Raw genomic sequence first — 19,883 nt, 5'->3', positions numbered from 1 at the left:
TCAAAATCATGTTTTATGGACTTATGTCAATTTCATAATAACCAATTCAATTGTCATAATTACTAAATCATTATCGTTATTACAGTCTTCATATGTAAAGTAACCAGCACTGTCATTACCGACGTCTTCATGTAATTGTAGTGGTTTAAAGATATTAGTTTTAGTATATCGACTATTAGGTTTTTCTACATAGCAACAACAGCTGATTCAAATTGTGCGCTAGGATGGCTTTGTTTGTTACGACGAGTGAAGCTGCGGGATTGAATAGAGAGAGACTCCTGATGTCAGTTTCGGTAATTCAGGGGCTTCATGGCTTTTTTAATCAAGTGTTCGCTATTCGTAACATGTATCAGGAAAGCACCACAGATCGGATGAACATTATGTTGTTCCAGAAGGACGGTAGTGGTTCAGCGCCCAGTCTACAGCCATCTCATTAAAGACACAGTGCAACTTCCGTTAGACGATAATGAAAACAGAAAGCACAATTTATTAAGTATTTATTGAAGCCCACTCGTGCGGAATACGGATCAAGTTGTTAACCTCCTATATACACTCCTGGAAATTGAAATAAGAACACCGTGAATTCATTGTCCCAGGAAGGGGAAACTTTATTGACACATTCCTGGGGTCAGATACATCACATGATCACACTGACAGAACCACAGGCACATAGACACAGGCAACAGAGCATGCACAATGTCGGCACTAGTACAGTGTATATCCACCTTTCGCAGCAATGCAGGCTGCTATTCTCCCATGGAGACGATCGTAGAGATGCTGGATGTAGCCCTGTGGAACGGCTTTCCATGCCATTTCCACCTGGCGCCTCAGTTGGACCAGCGTTCGTGCTGGACTTGCAGACCGCGTGAGACGACGCTTCATCCAGTCCCAAACATGCTCAATGGGGGACAGATCCGGAAATCTTGCTGGCCAGGGTAGTTGACTTACACCTTCTAGAGCACGTTGGGTGGCACGGGATACATGCGGACGTGCATTGTCCTGTTGGAACAGCAAGTTCCCTTGCCGGTCTAGGAATGGTAGAACGATGGGTTCGATGACGGTTTGGATGTACCGTGCACTATTCAGTGTCCCCTCGACGATCACCAGTGGTGTACGGCCAGTGTAGGAGATCGCTCCCCACACCATGATGCCGGGTGTTGGCCCTGTGTGCCTCGGTCGTATTCAGTCCTGATTGTGGCGCTCACCTGCACGGCGCCAAACACGCATACGACCATCATTGGCACCAAGGCAGAAGCGACTCTCATCGCTGAAGACGACACGTCTCCATTCGTCCCTCCATTCACGCCTGTCGCGACACCACTGGAGGCGGGCTGCACGATGTTGGGGCGTGAGCGGAAGACGGCCTAACGGTGTGCGGGACCGTAGCCCAGCTTCATGGAGACGGTTGCGAATGGTCCTCGCCGATACCCCAGGAGCAACAGTGTCCCTAATTTGCTGGGTAGTGGCGGTGCGGTCCCCTACGGCACTGCGTAGGATCCTACGGTCTTGGCGTGCATCCGTGCGTCGCTGCGGTCCGGTCCCAGGTCGACGGGCACGTGCACCTTCCGCCGACCACTGGCGACAACATCGATGTACTGTGGAGACCTCACGCCCCACGTGTTGAGCAATTCGGCGGTACGTCCACCCGGCCTCCCGCATGCCCACTATACGCCCTCGCTCAAAGTCCGTCAACTGCACATGCGGTTCACGTCCACGCTGTCGCGGCATGCTATCAGTGTTAAAGACTGCGATGGAGCTCCGTATGCCACGGCAAACTGGCTGACACTGACGGCGGCGGTGCACAAATGCTGCGCAGCTAGCGCCATTCGACGGCCAACACCGCGGTTCCTGGTGTGTCCGCTGTGCCGTGCGTGTGATCATTGCTTGTACAGCCCTCTCGCAGTGTCCGGAGCAAGTATGGTGGGTCTGAGACACCGGTGTCAATGTGTTCTTTTTTCCATTTCCAGGAGTGTAAATAAAAATGTAAATGTTCGTTCACACAAAATCGCAAATATTCGAAAGTTTTTCACCAGTTGCTTTGAACTTTGACAGAACCTTACAATCGAATACACGCGTGTTTTTAAGGGGATATGCCTACTTGAGCCGGTAAAATCACAATATCAGGATCTTCTCGTAGGGATCGAACCATTGACCTCTTTGCAGCTGTTATATTGTTCTTAGGCACTTGAGCCCGTGTCAGAGCACGGCAAATCTCCCGCCGGATCTCTTCGGCAGATTCCCTGGGAAGTTTTAGGATGCTGTGTTGTGAATTTACCGGCTGATAAGGGAAATGCGACTGTTATCCTCTCCATGTCAATGTATCTGAGCAAGATGCTCCAGCTTTCGGACGACTCTGCATATCGCACACTAAATAAGGACCCCACAGCCAAAATTCAGCGAAAAACTTTGGAGCTCCTCAAAAACAGCACGATCTCCGATGTGGTTGCTAAGAGACTACGTACACAGGCGCCCGTACCTCCCAGGCTATACGGATTGCCCAAAATTCACAATGATAATGTGCCACTGCGGTCTATTGTGAGTAATATTGGGGCATCAAGTATAATCTCGCGAAGCATCTGGCAGCGCACCTGAGCCCTTTAGTAGGAAAATGTGAGCATCATGTCCGTAACTCACAAGACTTTATTCGTCGGCTCAAGAACTTACGACTCGCACCATCAGATATACTCGTAAGTTTTGACGTAGTCTCAATTTTTACTCGAGTACCACTGCAGGAATCGTTGTTGCTCATTAACGAGAAGCTGGATGGGGAACTTTTAGACTTATTCCAACATGTGCTTACCTCGACGTACTTTTTATTTAATGGACAATACTTTGAACAGACTGACGGCGTCGCAATGGATAGTCCCTTGTCACCCATTGTGGCTAATCTTTTAATGGAAGACTTCGAGGAGAGAGCACTCCAGACGTCGGATTTGAAACCTACGTGTTTTTGGCGATATGTGGACGACACCTTTGTTATCTGGCCTCACGGCATTGCATCGCTGAATGTTTTTTTGAGAATCTTAACTCGCCTCATCCCAACATCAAGTTCACTATGGAGATGGAGAAAAACGGCGAACTTCCATTCCTGGATGTGTTGGTACCGAGAAAAGAAGATGGCACATTAGGTCACGCAGTGTACCGTAAACCCACACACACGGACTTGTACTTACAGGCCACCAACTGTCACCATCCTTCGCAACCAAGTGGCGTACTGAGGACGTTGGTTCACAGAGCGCGAGCCATATCAGACTCAGACAGCTTATCCAATGAGCTACTCCATCTGCGTACCACTTTCCAACAAAATGGATACTCGGAAGGGGAGATTCGCCGTGCCTTACACCCGAAGCGGGTTACCCAACGTGAGTAAGTGGAAGAAGGCGAAGAACAAAGGGGAATGGTCATCTTGCCATACATCGGCGGTGTCTCTTCAAAAATAGGAAGATTATTGAAGAGGCATCAAGTTAAATGTGTCTTTCGTCCGCCGGCAAAACTCAGAGCTCTCTTGGGCTCATCTAAGGACAGCCTTGGCCTAAGAAGACCCGGCGTTTACGGGATTCCTTGTAGCTGCGGCATGTCGTACATCGGACAGACTTGTCGTACTGTAGAAGAGAAATGTACTGAACACCGACGCTACATTGGAACAACCAGAAAAGTCTGCAGGGACCGAGCATTTTCTCAGTACAGGCCATTCTATGAATTATTAACATACCAAAATTCTCGCATCGACGAGTTCGTACTGGAACAGTGTTATTAAGGACGCAGTGGAAATACGTAGCTCGACGAATCTTGTAAACAGAGACACGGGCTTTCAGCTCAGTACAGCTTGGGATCCAGCACTGGCCATATTGAAGTCGCTTCGAGCAGAGAGGAGTACTATTGTTCATACGACGGATGACGATTCGCCGGCAACATAAATATTCTGTTGACAAAGGGAGGATAATCAAGGCGCCTACGCGGACGCGCATTTTTGCTTGCGGCTTCCGACAGAGATCGCTGGCAGCGCAGAGCAGCGGCGGCGTGCGCCGAAGTCTTTGGTTCTTCATCCTGTAGATGGCGTTGCTGTCCTTCCAGCTATCGGTTGATATCGTCGCTATTGGCCATCGAATTTGGCGCCTCCACGCATGCGCATTTCCTGCCTAAGACTGGCATAAATAGAGGGCTCTGGTCCTGCCTTAGCCTTCCAGTACTTGGGCCACACACCACCATCTGAACTTAACACTCCCATCACTACACAGGACATCAGCCTCACACTCCGCACTAAACGCAACACTGCTCCCGGCCACGACTGCATTACCTACCGCCACCTCACACACTGCCCTCCCTCCTTCCTTTCAATCCTTGCCACCCTCTACAATGTCATCCTTGCCAATGGCTTCCATCCCGACCTGTGGAAAACCTCCTGTATCTCCAAACCCAACAAGCCTCCATCTGATGCCTCTTCCTATCGTCCTATCTGTCTCACATTGGTGTTCAGCAAGCTCTTGGAATCCATCCTTTCCCGGCGCATCCATCACCACCTCCGCCAAAACCACCTCCTCCCCAACACCCAATGTGGCTTTCGACCTTCCTTCTCTGCTGATGACCAACTCCTCTGCCTCACTCATCTCCTCTCCCTCCAGCCTAACTCCCGTCGCTCCACCATTTTTGTCTCCCTTGACCTCGAAAAGGCCTACAACCGTATCTGGCATCCCGGTCTCCTGTTTAAACTCCAAACCTACGCCCTTCCTATCAACTACATCCGTATGATGGGCTCCTTCCTCTCGCACCGCCCCTCCTATGTTACCATCCATAATGCCAATTCCCACACCTTCTACCCCTCTGCAGGTGTGCCCCAGGACTCTGTCCTTTCCCCTCTCCTCTACCTCCTGTACACGGCAGATATGCCCCAACTCCCCCCCCCTCCAGTACACCTCTTGCAATATGCCGATGACACCACATTCCTCGCCCTCGCTCCTACCCTCCAACGGTCCCAACGCCTTCTCCAGAATCACCTTGACCTTTTTGCTGCATGGTGTAACCAGTGGCTCCTGAAAATCAATCCTTCCAAGACCCAGGCAATCATCGTAGGTCATACCACTCGCTCCTTCCGGCTCCTGGATTTCTCCCTTACTGTCTGTGCCCGTCCTGTCCACCTCACCCCCACCCTCACCTACCTTGGCCTCACCACTGACCGTCACCTCACCTGGATCCCTCATCTCCACTCCATCCAATCCAAAGCCCACAACCGCCTCCGACTCCTCAAACTCCTCTCTGGCCGAACATGGGGGTTGCACCCCTCTACCATCCTCCACACCTACAAATCCTTAATCTGTCCCATCCACTGTTATGCCAGTCCTGCCTGGATATCTGCCCCCCCCCCCAAATTCTATAAGTCCCTCCAGATCCTTGAGCGTCATGCACTCCGCCTCGCCTTCTGTACACGCCCCCCGTCCCCCACACAGATCCTCTATGATCTCATTCCTTTCCCCCATGTGCTCCTATTCCTCGAACATATCCACAACCTCTACACCTCCCGCCGCCTTGAACCCCCTCACCCCACGGTTGCACCTCTCCTCTCCCATCCCCGCCCCCTGCCATGTCTTCACTGTTGTCCTCCCTACCCTCCATCTCTACACCCTACATCTCCTTTCCCAAGGTGGCTTCCATCAACTCCCACTCCTGGATGATGCCCTCTCTCCCTCCATTTATCCCTCCTATCAACTCTGATCCTCACTCCCCCTCCTTTCCTCTGTCCTTTTCCCGGGCTCCCTCTCCCCCCCTTCCATCCTCTTTCTTCCCCACCTCCCCTCTCTTTGCCCCGTTCTCGCCCCCGAGTCCTTTTACATTTCCCTCCTCTGCCTCCTCTCTTTCCCTCACGCATCTGCCCTTCTCCCCATTTATTAGTCCTCTCCCTCCTTGGTTCCCCCCCCCTTTTTCGTTTTTTTCCTTCCTCCCTCCCTCCTTGTTCTTCCCCCTCCTTCAGGTCTCCCCCCCCATCTGCCTTTGGCTCGGAGTGTCATCTTTCTGCCGCCACTTTCGTACAGTGTTCTACAGTGAGTGTTTTACAGTGAGTGTTCCGTGTTGTGTTTTTTGGGAAGTGTTGCGAACGGCCATCATACTGTCGCTGGATGTGCCTTTTATCTCTTGTGAACAGAAACCAGACTGTCGTCGTGTTTTTTAATTGTGTCTGTACTATGTTACTTGTCTGATTCCTGTGTCTTTTATTAACGTTGCCAACCCCTTTTGCTTTCTGTTTTAACTTTCCGCATTTTTCCGCCATTTTACACTTGACGTCACCGTTTTATCGCCTGTTTTTCTTGTTTCTTTTCTTCTTCCTTTTTTCAAATAAAAGTCTGTAGGCTGTAGAGGAGCGTACTAAGCTGCTGCCAGCCCGCTCCCTTCGGGGGGAATTGAAAATCAATAAAGGAAAAAAAAACCTGCCTTAGCAGTGTGTTCGCCGCACCTGAAGATGTCGGCCAGTTGCACTGATGAAATATTGTGGAGTTTTCACTATGACATCTGACGTCTCGACCGAGAACCATACATATAAAAATCTCATGTTCGTTTGTACAGAATCATAAATCTCTTAAACTTCTTCACCAAATCCTTTGAAATTTTAACAAAAAGTTTCGTTCGAAGACGCCCGTGTTTCTATATACCTGCTGGAGCGCCATATTGTATTTAAGTATATACTTTAGATACATAAAAAATAAGAAAGTAATACATATAATATACATAGTTACATACCATATGGTACTCCATTAGCTATATAACAACATGCATGTATTGGAATGCAACGTTGTGTAAAAATTTCAAAGGAAACGGTGAAGAATTTTCGAAAATACAAGACTTTGGAGAAACGAACATGAATTTTTGCTAACCGTGTTCCTCCTTCACATTATACATATTTAAATCCACGAAAGTTATTCTCCAATTGCTATGAAATTTTCACACAGTGTTACATTTGATTACATATGCGTTTCTATAAAACTTTGGGAGCGGTATGTGGTGTACATATTAGGAAAGAGGATATGTTGTTGGCAAAATTCTCATGCGCGTTTGTCCAAAATCTTGTTTCCGAAAATTTTTCACTGATACCTTCGAAATTTTCATTCGAGTACTTGCATCTTTTCATATACGAATTTTTAATATGTATAATTTATAAATAAATATGCAACATATAAAGAGGGAACGTTTTTACCAAAACTTTTGAAACGTTCTTGAAGATTGTCTTCAATTTTTTGCACAATACTCTAATGAACCTTCGGATGGATAATAGCTATATATTTGAATATGTATAAAATATAAATATGTATAAAGTGTACAATTGTGAAACGTTGTTAGCAAACAGGAATGCTGTATTTATGACTTATCGGCTTGTGATTTGAATAAAACTACAGAATTTGAATTTACAGCAACAATAAACAAGGCTCAAGGTCACTGAGCGGTGATTAGGAGATGGACATAAGGGTGGGAGAAAATGGCCATAGAAGGCAGAAGGGAGGAGTGGTCAGAGAGAGGAGACAGGAGGAGATAAAGAGAGAAGGGGAGAGAAGATGGACATAGAAAGGGGGAGGAGTTCATGGGTCAAGAGAGGGGGAGAGAGGGTAGGACGACATAAAGAGAGAGGAGGAGGAAAAGACAGAGAAATGGGTAGAAGGTGATGGACAGAGACAGGGGGTAAAGGAGATTAGGACTTATACCCAATTTGCACACATATTAGAATCGTGTGCTTTCTTTCTTCTTTCTTTACCACTTAAACAGAATGAGTGACAGCAACGTGTGGCCAGGAACAGCTAGTTTTACCTTATTAAGACGCGAGGGGTAGGATACTGATTATCTTCAGAAAAAATTTCTTATCATCATTTTGATTGCATTTTTCATATGTAAGAAACTTTAAAATATCGGAGTAATTGAGAAAGCTGATTCCCCTAGAAGCGTTTTTCCATGTCTTGAATATTATTAGCATGTTTGTATCGAAAGAACTGACATTAACGGTGACCTGGTAAACAACTACGTAAGAGTCGTACAAGGCGACACGGCCTGCAAAAGTCCTTCACGTGCAGAGAGATCACACTCAACTTGTTTGTATTCAGATAAAGTCAGTATTCTTCCACACTCCAGACTACGTGAACAGACATACATGAATGTAAATATGTCGCTAATTGTCTTTGTCTGGTAGACTGAACGTTTGCAGTGAAGTGGTTTCTTACACGCAACTGCTTAGTTGACTAATTCAACGGTATTGAGGCTTGCTGATACAGTAAATTTTTATGAAGTGAACTGTTTATTTTGTCTTGTGTCACATGGAATGAAGATACAAATAAAAAGCATCAGTTAAGAGAGAACTATTACAATATCGCGGATATCGCTTTCGAAGGTGGTGAATGTTGATAAGGAGGTATTACTTTGCAAACGATCTGTGAGTCGAGGTTTACAAAAATAAAAAAGGACTTAAGAGAATATTACTTCTCTCTCATTGAGAAAAAAAGAAAGAACAATCTAGTCGCCGAAACAGCAACCTGAAGCCGTTGAGGGTGTGAAGAGTAGCCTGGTTAGGAAGAACAGAAGAAAAATTTACTCCACTCAAGGTTCACATAACTCTTGCTAACATAAGCATCTCCAGCGTTATAAAAAGACGAATACTGATGTCGTCAACTCAAAAAAAAAGGTTTTTGAAAATTAATGGGAAGCATCTGACCACTCAAAATTAGTTTACAGAATTAGTCTACAGAACTGAATTCTAGGAAATGAAAATTTTTACTCACTCATCATCAGTTATTTGACATACATTGTTAGATAAAAGCTTCCTCCAAACTTCTTCATGAATTACAGCTATAAAAAATAGTTTTTAAGCGTAGTTGCATTTTAACGCTAATAACGTATACACATCCTATCAACAGACTCTTTACACACCATTTCGATAAAAGAATCATTCAAGTGACTTGCGGAACATTAACTACCTAACTATTAGCATCCATATTAGTCATGTGTATACTACTACTGTCGCTTATCCTATTTCCATTAATTTAGCTTTTCAGGCTTTCATTAGCTCTTGGAATTCAGCAAGGAGTTTTTTGCTATCTAGCATCCATTCGCCTGACTTCATGTCCCACTCATCTCCCTTTTATTTGCATTGCGACCTTAATATTGCGAAGGCGTGCTGAAAAGCACTGCCTCCGACATTTTATGTGAGATCTCTTATAGCTTTTTAAATAAATCAAATGTTATTAACATTCTACATCTTTTTTCTTCATGTTTACATTATTTGCAGTCCTCTGCCGCTAGAGGGCTCCTAATTGTAGCATGTAACATGGTGGTGTGTAATGTAACTATGTTGGTGCGTGAGAAACAACGTGTTCTAATAGAGACTCGAATTCGAAGAGTTAGTTCACTCATGGAGCACCTCTCCTTCAGCATGGCAATGCCGGACCACACACTAACGCTGCGAAATTTGCGACAATCCGACGCCTTGTGTCCACTGTCATCAATTATCCTCCATAAGTCCCGACTTGGCCCCATCTGATTTTCACCTGTTTCTAAAACTTAAAGAATACTTCAGAGGACTGGACTTTGACAATGATGAAGCGATGCAAGCAGAGGTAAGGTTGTGCCTCCGTCAGCAAAGTCAATCATTGTCCAGTTACGCCATCAACAAACTGGTCGCTCGTTGGGAGAAATGTGCTCGTCGCCAGTTGACTATGTTGTGAAACAAGTATGTGGACATGACGAATAAAAATGTAGAATGTTTTATGTTAAGGATCTCCAAGAGTTTTGATATAAAAAATCCGGACGCATTAGTTTCAGCAGGCTTTCATACTTCTTTCACGTAACTCGTTGAAATGAGTTACCTGAACCAATGATTTGTTTGCCTATATCTCCCAGTAGTTCTCACCATGCATATCTCTGCTGGCAGCTGAGAAACGCTGAGCTCTTTGACGGTTTCTGCGGTGAATTTCATTTCCAGATATCACAATTTAAACATCGTAATACACAGCAGATGTTAACGTTCCTTTTTAGACACTTAGTTCTGAAATACGCAGTTTTACGCTTCTTTTAATTTACGAGTATTTTCCAGTCAGTCATGTGATTGTATTCAACGCCCCTAAATTCAGGAATTCAGTTGGTTTTATGACTTTGTACTCAATTTCTATAATTTTCTGTTCGATATATATCTTACATATTTGACTCGCCTTATAATTAATTCTCAGGCTATCTCTCAAACTTTTTGTACCTAATTCTTCCATTACTGTCAACGCTGTTCTGTAGTAGAGATAGCCGGCCGAAGTGGCCGTGCGGTTAAAGGCGCTGCAGTCTGGAACCGCAAGACCGCTACGGTCGCAGGTTCGAATCCTGCCTCGGGCATGGATATTTGTGATGTCCTTAGGTTAGTTAGGTTTAACTAGTTCTAAGTTCTAGGGGACTAATGACCTCAGCAGTTGAGTCCCATAGTGCTCAGAGCCATTTGAACCATTTTGTAGTAGAGATAAAATGTGTAACACTGTCGTAAACAAAACGGCCCTGATCCAACTACGTTGAATTAACTCAAATTCCTTTTCCATCTCCATAGTTTAAGAATCTGAAAGCTTTATTCTAGTGCTCAAGGGAACAGTATTTGTGATATTGAATCCTCCTATCCGATTCCTTTATTTCTTTATTTACTGCTCTCATGATAAAGTTAATGTGAACTGCATCATTCACGTATTTTTACATTCGGTAACTTATTAAGGAAATCTCTCTTTAGAACTGCATAAAACCCTTCATGATTCAGATAATACAGGGCGAGTAAGATCTTGTCTGTTAGTTCAACACGTTTGCGTCGCTAGGTACGGTCCAAAAAAGAAACAAAGAGACAGATGGACAGATAAAAATAGTAACAGAGAGAGAGAGAGAGAGAGAGAGAGAGAGAGATCGATCCTACACTTGAAGAATACATTTTAAACTAGAGAAAAGACGTAGACAATACTGCCATTTGCAGCGATTTTTCTATATGTTAACGAAATCGCCAAGTTTAAGATAGAATAGATTTCTTTTACGAAACAGTTCGACCAATTTATTACGAGGTCGTTTCCATTGCATTTAACGCTTTAAATTTGTGTGACAACAACCACTGCATTCCCAACGAGCAAATTTACTTTTATTGACTTTACTTTAAGGCAGTTTTATTCACAAACATATTTTTAACAATGTATCGAGTCAATCTGAAGATGAATTCCGCATTATGCAGCGCCACGTTTTATAGTTTCGTTATTACCTAGACATCTTCAGGGTGATTTTTGTATACTTTGTTTCTCAAAAATTATTTTTACATGTTGACACTGCTGTCACATATTGCTACATGATATCGATTGATTTTTGCCACCATTTCATTGTTTATTTCATTTAGAGTGTACTGGAACATATGCTAGGAGGAAAGCTTTGCACTTTTATCAGTAGGAATGTGTTCTCTGAGTGATGTCTCTGGGTCCTCTTTGTCAGCAGAAGGCAGTCGTGAATCTCATTAGGAGGGACAAAGGTGCCCTGGGAGCTGGGAGTTTTTCACTGCAGTAGTGCCTCATCCATCCCAGGGAATAACTGAGCGCAACATTTTTGCCTATTCTGTTCCGACATCAAAGGACGAGAAACCGAGGCGCCACATGACCAAGGTGGGAAGGTCCATCGTTTTCGCTCCAAAATTTGGAATATCCAGATGATCTGAGTCGCCCCACAACCGTGTTAGGCGTGGAGACCAATCTAAGGGACACTGCTATATCCTAGTACCAACCACTTATTTGTTAGGGTGCATTTTGCAAGCTAAGAGTGGTACGTTTCTGCCAGAGTTTCCCCGTTTTTACATGAAATAAGCAATGTTCCCGTCCATCACATTGGCAACAGCATTGATTCAGCCCCTCCATATAGGCCTTTTGGATGGAGATCTATGTTTCGTGGTCGTTCAGACGCCACCCACCGTAAGGGTAACTCATCTCATGCCCGCTGTTTGATGCTGATGAGAGCATGGTTTGCTGATTCTGGGGAATGTAAGTGTCGCAATTGTGGTAGTGAAATCAATATTCTAAGTAGCTCGCTAGTTGCTTACTTTTTCAAGAAACTTGCGTACTTTGGTTTAATCTGTGACGTCTTGACGTACCTCTTGCATTGATGAGCTGCGCAGATGAGCAGATCTTGTTGTGCTTTTTCCATACAGTCTTCCACATTATTTGGTACCTCCCCACAGTGTTGGCATCACTTTGTAATTTCATTTGGGTTTCAGAGCACTTTGTTCTCTGTTAACTTATACTGTGATTTTTGTCTGTTAAAGCAAATTGATATCTGTTAATCTCAATCTTGACGTACATTCCAAGATCCTTTATACTGTGTTACAATTTTTCCTAGGTTACGCGACCCACTAATAGTAAATATAACGTGGAGCACACTTAAGCTGCTTGTTCTCACGGTGACGGCGTTGTCGTTATGCGTAGTGACCAAGCTCAGTGATCAGTTATATTAAGAATTCAGAGAAAAGAACGAGAATTTCACTCGATCGTCTTGCATGTTCAAAGATTTGTTTTATAAAGAACATTGCACTTGCGTTCTTCCAGTCCGATCCAGAACAGGGCGATCCTTTTGATTTCTTTTGATATCGCGCTTTTAGGAAGTTAAAGTAAGACATATCTTGCGAGTGCAAAAGATGTAGCAACTACTTTTGTCCTGTTTTGCAACTTTCAGATTAATCTGCAGCTGTAGCACATGCTCACACAGCGCAAGTGAACTATGTGTTATTTATGACTTACTTTTTTCCTCATGTACCTGTATTGTGAGGCACTGCTAGGTCTATCGTTCACGTTTCCCGTCTCTCTGTAATGTCTCCACACATGAGACACACCAGTTTGAGTGATATGAGTGATATGTGCCCGATCGGCTTCATCTTGATTTGTATGACTGCTCAATGGAGAGCCCCTGTCCTTACTCTATCAAAGTGTACGTGGCATGCAACTGCAGTGCTGAACACAAACTGAATGAAGCTGCTGTTGATACTGGACTGCTCGCAGTGTGCCGCTGCGGCAGCGTTTTACGTTTACGTGACTGTAAAACGGCCGCAAGGTATGCTAATAGTAAACCACCGACCGGTGTATGAGCTCTAACGGGATAATGCAAGAACTGTCTAGGTCAATGAGACCTCTAGTAGACTACATTTTACGACAGTATTCCAAGCTTTTAATGAGCAGTGTAGTAGAAATTCGGCATGTGATTCCAGACCGGAGTCAGTAAGCATGACTCGACATTGTACAGAAAACGAGGATAGATGGGGGCCACGTCTACGTTCAGAACATATTGAAATATGACGGTGTAGAGTCAACTTGTTGGCCACGATGGGCAACAGTGAAGTAGCAGTGTGTCCCAGCATAGATATTAAACCTGATAAAGTTCTTGTTCGTGTTTAGCAATAAGTCTTTATGTAATTTTTTTTATCATGACACCTACGATTGCTACAGTTTGTTTATGTTTATTTGATTTGGAGGGGGGGGGGGATGTCAGGGGTAAAAGTGTGGGTAGGTGATTGATACTAGACGCACTTCGCCGATTTCTTTTTTGATGGACATGACTGTGTATGACTGTGTGTGTGCACGTTTGCCAGTCTCAAAACTGCTTGATGAAATAATTGCAGGTTACATGAGCATACTGCCTGTTTTGCAAATGTTTTAGATAATGAAGTGCAGCTACAATCAGTGAGAATCATTATCAGATTCTGATTTTTCACGCCGCCCCTCCCCCCCCCCCCAACCAAATCGAATGTATTCCAGATGTAATTAAACGTGGCGTCAGAGTTCATCACCCCCCCCCCCTCCCCGGAATTTACGGGAATTAGGTGACTTGTGTGTTCAGATGTGGTGCCGACTCCCTCCAGCGACCTATCAAGGCCTCAGTGCTTCCATTCCACGACGCGTCGCCTATTGTTATCCGTGCAGAAGATGAACATACTGGCTATTAGAAAGGGGGTTACGATGTTCAGGCTGATCAGTGTATAATGTTTCGGTTACTGCCATCATAGGATCTCGAATTAAGTTAACGGAACATAAGAACTAGAGGTATTTGTTATACATTATCAGACTACAAAACATGAAAAATAAAAAAATTAAAAAGTTCACTTACCAAAACTTAGAATTGTAAAAGAGCGTTCAATTCAATATCAATAAAACCGATGCCTAAGTGGGATGTCAACTAGGTTCAGAAATTTGGAAGACATTTTATTTATTTCTTTGTCATAATTATGACATGATGGGCACCGTCCAAATTACAAACAATCAGAGTTAAATTATAAAAGACGATCTCAAGGAGTGTAGTTGCACATATATAAAATTAGTTTCTCAGGTAGTGCTAATTAGTCCAAGGAAAAATAAAATAAGACATCGTACCCCTGACTAGCGCCACCGCTCTTCTGGCACTTAACTAAATTTGGCGCCCCACTTACACATAGGATTTATTGACACTGACACCGAACATTGTTTTACAGGCTCTAAATTTCAATGTGAAAATTTTTTTAAAGTTTTTAACCCTTTAATTTTTCTTCTTTTGAAAGTCTGACAACGTACAAACAAATGTCTCTCGTTCTCATCTTCCTTTAATCGTAATTACTGAGCTGATGATGGTAGTAGCCAAAACTTTGTTATAAATAAAGACATATTGAGCCGAGCGTGGCCTGTGTTCATGCCATTTATTGTTTGTCATCTTCTATTACGGTACTGCCGCCTCGTTTTCTTATTCCATTTACTGGCGTCACTAGCTTCCTGCCTTACTTGCCCGTCAGCGGCAGAAGCGGCGCGTATCGATAAGTGCACTGTCGTACCACCTGTGGAGGGACCGATAGTATTTGCGGGTTGTCGTGTGTCTGGCAGTTCAGTTGGGCTCGAGTCGGACCAGCAGTGCAGTCGGGGACGGAGCCCCACTGAGGTCGGCACAGCCAGTACCAGCAGAAACGACCGTTGGTTGGTCGTTCAGTCGGTCGTCTCACAGGCGACGTGTATTTGGGTCGGTTCCCTCCTATGCAGAGACTTCGATCGTGTTACCTCTGCATGGTTAGGTCGGAGCCAGTGTCTCCGGGACCTCGTCCGCCAGAAAAAGAAAGTCAGTTGAAGACGTCCAGCAGTGCAGTTGGAGACGGACCAGCAGGGCAGTGCTGCCTTCCTGTGCAGAGATGTCGGTTGTGATACCTGTGTATGGTTGCGTCCGAGCCAGTGTCTCTGGGACGTCGTCCGTCCGAAGGAAGTCTGTGCGTGGGTGACGCACCAGCAGTGCAGTCGCGACGGAGCAGCAGTCACGCACGGACCAGCAGTGTAGTCGGTCGGTTGGCGTGGTGCAGCAAGCAAGCCCCCGTCGCGCAGGGTTGGACTGGAGACGCTGGCGGCGTGCACGCGCGGTTGGTGTGTGAGGTGCTGCTTGCGTGTGCTACGAAGTTCGTCGCCCACCGATATTGGACATTAAAGGTGAGTCCTAGTTTAACTTACTACCGAGCCTCAACTGATTACATGTCTTCGTTTGATTCTGTGTGTCGTTGTTTGAAACCTTGTGGTCGTTTTGCTGGTTGCGTCGAGCGGAATTGATTTGCTTGATTGGTCGGTCGGCTATCTGTCGGTTGGGTTGCCTTCAGATTAAGAAGTCACTGGACAGGCTGCCTGTCTCACCTAAATGGGCGTTGGTGGTACAATCCCAGGCCGACCCTTGGAAACTTTTGAGCGCCATTCCTTGTGTGCTACATAGTAATTTCCCTATTTGGGTTTTAGTTATTTGGTTGATGTGCGGCCTTCAGCCGAGTTTTAATATTTCTTAGATTAAGATTCTTATCTTGCCCTTTGTCATGAAATGTCTTAAGATAAGGCCTTCTGCCTTTTGAATTGAAATTCTTTTCTAGGCCTTAACCTGAAAACATATTTGGTTCATATGTAGCCTTCAGCCAAGTTTTAATAATTCTTAAATTAATGTTCTTGTTAATTAATGTTCTAAGATTGTTACGCTTTGTTTTAAGATAAGGCCTTCTGCCGTTTGATTGAAACTCTTTTTATTGCTTAATGTGCCTTGGATTTTGAGTGTGGCATTCAGTCGGTCTAAAGTTAATTAAAGGAGGTCGATTAAAGTTTTGAGTGTTTGCGTCCTTCTTGTAATATTGTGTTGGTGAATAAAGTTTGTATGCTGAGTGCAGCTGACAGTAATCTCATTTTGGCCCCTTTCCACAACCTAATCCGCTCTATAATGCTAGCCCAGGCATTTCACATATGTTAAGTAATCGAATGGTTTTATTGATAAACTACTAGACAGCAGCCTTTACATTTCTAAAGTGTTAATGCTGGTGGCTGTGCCTTATCTTCAACATGTCTGTGAAGTTTCCTTGAAGCAAGATGTTGCCTGTAGTACTGTTTTGATCTACCTCGACACAGAGGGTGTTTGATTGTTGCCCTGGCCAGCTCGTTTCCAGATCTCACACGCACTGAGAACATCTGGCTACAATTTGCCAAGAGACTGTCACTTCACACCTTGATAGTCACTACAGGTAAAGGTATAGAAGCGAAGCGACGTAGAATGATTTACTCATATCTGTCACTGAAGCTCGGTTCAACTTGATACCGTACCGGATTAGAGCCATTGTTGCTGCCAGAGGTAATACATTCTGCATATCCCAAATCACCTACAAATTTAATAATGCATACTTCCTATTATACTGTCCATCTCTGAAGAAAAAACGTAAATTTTCGTTATTCGCTATCCTTTCTGGTATTAGAATTTTAATGGTCAGCTCCACGAACAGAGACCGCGCGCAAAACAAATCTGGAGCGCTAAATGGTTCAACGATTTTTTCTGACTTTTTTTTAAGACCACTCCTCACTCGTCAACATCCGGTAAAGCGATACGCGACCTGACAAAATTAGAAAAACTGGCTGGACGCTATGTGTCCATCGAAGCAGCCCCCCCCCCTCCTCCCCACCCAGGAAACTGGTATACCGGCACCTAGTAACGGCGCTGATGATGGTGCTGTTGAGAGCCCCATATCCATCATCATCATCGTCGTCGTCGTCATTGGAAAAGAGTGATCGCACTAGAACACGTGACACGTGTGTGGATTCATTGGTACGTACCGACGCAGCTGCGTGGTCCGTGGCCGAAGGGCGCGTAGCAGTAGGGGTGTCTGGTGCGGCAGGCGTCCTCTGAGAAGCGCTCTGGGTCGAAGCGGTCGGGCTGCGGGAAGAAGCGCGGGTCGTGGTGCAGGCCCAGCGTGGAGACGAACAGCGGCGTGCCCGCCTCCAGGGGAACCCCCGCACCTGAACCTGCGCACGCGTCCAGGCTGCGCGGCCGCCGGCAACGCCGCTCCACGTACGGCAGCGCCGGGTACTTGCGCAGCGTCTCTGCCACATATCATGTTTATCTGTTACTGATGGCTGAGCCTCGACAGCACAGCCTCAGTGCTGTAATATTTCCCCTGAAAATCACTTTTTAATTTCAGCCCTTCATCGTCATAATAGCCTATCCACCGCACTCTGATACTGAAAAGGCAGTAGTTGTTTTCATACTCCCTTACATCATCCGACCCATTTTTTGCTACGCGAATGTTGCACAAGTTCTGTATGTTCCCCCAGAACGCCACACGCTCCGCCTCGCTTTCTGTATCCGTTTACCTTCCCCTACCACCATTCTTCATCAACTGATCTAATTTCCGCCTCTCCTTACTCATATTGAACATCTCCATACAACCTGCACTATCGGCAAAATCTACTCCAATAAACCTACAGATTCCCCACTACTTTCTAGTCCTCATATGGTGATGCGCGTTTGCCAGCACATCTCACCCACCGTACACCTAGACACCCCCCACATACTCTCCCAAAGAGACTTCAATCATCTCCCCCTCCCATATCATGAACTCCGCTCTGATGTTTACCCATCCTACCAGCTATAAGTCCACCCCACCCATTCCACCTCATCCGGGCTACCTCTCCCTCCGCTCCCCACATTTCCTTACCCCTTTTTTCCCCTCATCTACCTTTCTTTCCTCACCTGTGCCCTTTTCCCAACAACTATTTGTTTCACCAGTACCACCTCTACTCCAACCCCCTCCCCTTCTGTCCCAACAGCCACTCCTACCCCATCGACAATCTGCATCAGTCCTCCATCCTTATATCACCACATTCCCACCCTCCTCAACGATCAATCTTTTCCCCTTCGCCGGCCAGAGTGGCCGAGCGGTTCTAGGCGCTACAGTCCCGAACCGCGCGACCGCTACAGTCGCAGTTTTGGTTGTTATATCTCTACTGCTTAGTATGGCACCACAGTTTCAGCGCTCCATAGATGCAGGGACCATTCTGCATAACCACACACATGCGAAATCATCCATTGTCATTAAGCTTATGTCGGAAGAGGAAATGTTTCTACTATGCTACGTTTTTACCCCTTTTTTGCTTTATGACAGCCTACATCGGACTTGTTGTGCTTAGGTTGACCCTTTTTTAATGCTGCTATTTACGTACGCGTACGTGGAGAACATGTCTGCGCAGCAATCGCCGACATAGTGTAGCTGAGGCGGAATGAGGGGAACCAGTTCGCATTCGCCGAGGCAGATGGAAAACCGCCTAAAAAACCATCCACAGACTGGCCGGCTCTACCGGACCTCGACACAAGTCCGTCGGGCAGAGTCGTGCCGGGGACCAGGCGCTCCTTCCCACTCCGGAAAACCGTGCGTTTAGACCGCTCGGCTAACCGGGCGGCCGTTATCTATGTTACTAACTGTCTAATCCAGTTCATGATTCAAGGTTCGTGGTTCATAGTCCCAAATGCAGTTTGCGTATCTAACGGCTTCCAATACTAATAAAAATTTGATTTTCAATGTTCCATATATAGTAGTTATTGACTGAATTAAAATATTTAAAATGCTGTCATCATCTACTTATTAAGAGGTATAATCTTACGTCTACATCTAAATACACCCTTGACAAGCCACCATAAGTTGCGTGGCGGAGGGCACATTGTACTGTTACTAGACATTTCCTTTCATGTTCCAATCGCAAATACAGCGAGAGAAAAGCGACCATCTATATGCGTCCGTACGAGCCCTAATTTCTCTTGTCTTATCTTCGCGGTCATTGTGCGAAATTTACGTTGGCAGCAGTAGAATTGTTCTGCAGTGAGCGTCAAATACCGCTTCTCTAAATTTTCTCAGTATTGTTCCTTGAAAAGAATGTCGCATTCCCTCCAGAGACGTCCCTTTGAATTCCCGAAGCATCTCTGTAATACTTTTGTGTTGACTGAACCTACGAGTAATAAATCTAGCAGCTTGCTTCTAAATTGTTTCGATGTCTTCCTTTAATCCGCCCCGGTGTGGATCGGAAATACTTGAACAGTATTCAGGAATGAGTCGCACTAGTGTACTTTTATGAGGCCTCCTTTACAAGTGAACCACACTTTCTTTAAAATCCTTCAAATGAACTAAAGTCGACCATTCCTCTTCCCCACTACAATCCTTATATGCTCGTTCCATTTCATGTCACTTACACCTAGACAGTTAATCGACGTTACCGTGTCACGTAGCACACCACTAATGCTGCATTCGAACATTACAGGACTGTTTTTCGTACTTATCTGCATTAACTTACATTTTTCTACATTTATAAAAAGGTGCACTTCATCACACCAACTAGAAATCCTGTCTAAGTCATCATGTATTCTCCTATAGTCATTCAAAGACGACACTTTCCCGTACACCACAGCATCATCAGAGAACAGTCACAGATTGCTGCTCACCCTGTCCATTAGATTATTTGTGTGTATAGCGAGTAAATGGCTTAAAACACAGTATTACAGTTAGAAACATTGTATATGTCTTGAATCAGCGTAGCTCAAACTCGCAAGTAACCCCAATTATATGCATCCAGTGTTTGAGA

At 45.0% G+C, this 19,883-nt stretch overlaps 1 protein-coding gene across 1 annotated transcript in view; it reads right to left on the bottom strand.

The window, feature by feature from the left end:
* The window catches only part of LOC126412297 (cytochrome P450 6l1-like), a 198,319-nt gene that overhangs the window by 17,665 nt on the left and 160,771 nt on the right, over positions 1 to 19,883 (bottom strand). Inside the window, exon 7 of the mRNA XM_050081817.1 lies at positions 17,088 to 17,354. Coding sequence (XP_049937774.1) covers positions 17,088 to 17,354 — 267 coding nt within the window. The remainder of the gene's footprint in view (positions 1 to 17,087; positions 17,355 to 19,883) is intronic.

This window comes from Schistocerca serialis, chromosome 7 (assembly GCF_023864345.2).
Source record: "Schistocerca serialis cubense isolate TAMUIC-IGC-003099 chromosome 7, iqSchSeri2.2, whole genome shotgun sequence".
Taxonomy (NCBI): Eukaryota; Metazoa; Arthropoda; class Insecta; order Orthoptera; family Acrididae; genus Schistocerca; species Schistocerca serialis.
The sequence above is the reverse complement of the archived record's forward strand: the minus strand, read 5'-3'. Positions and strand labels throughout refer to the sequence as shown.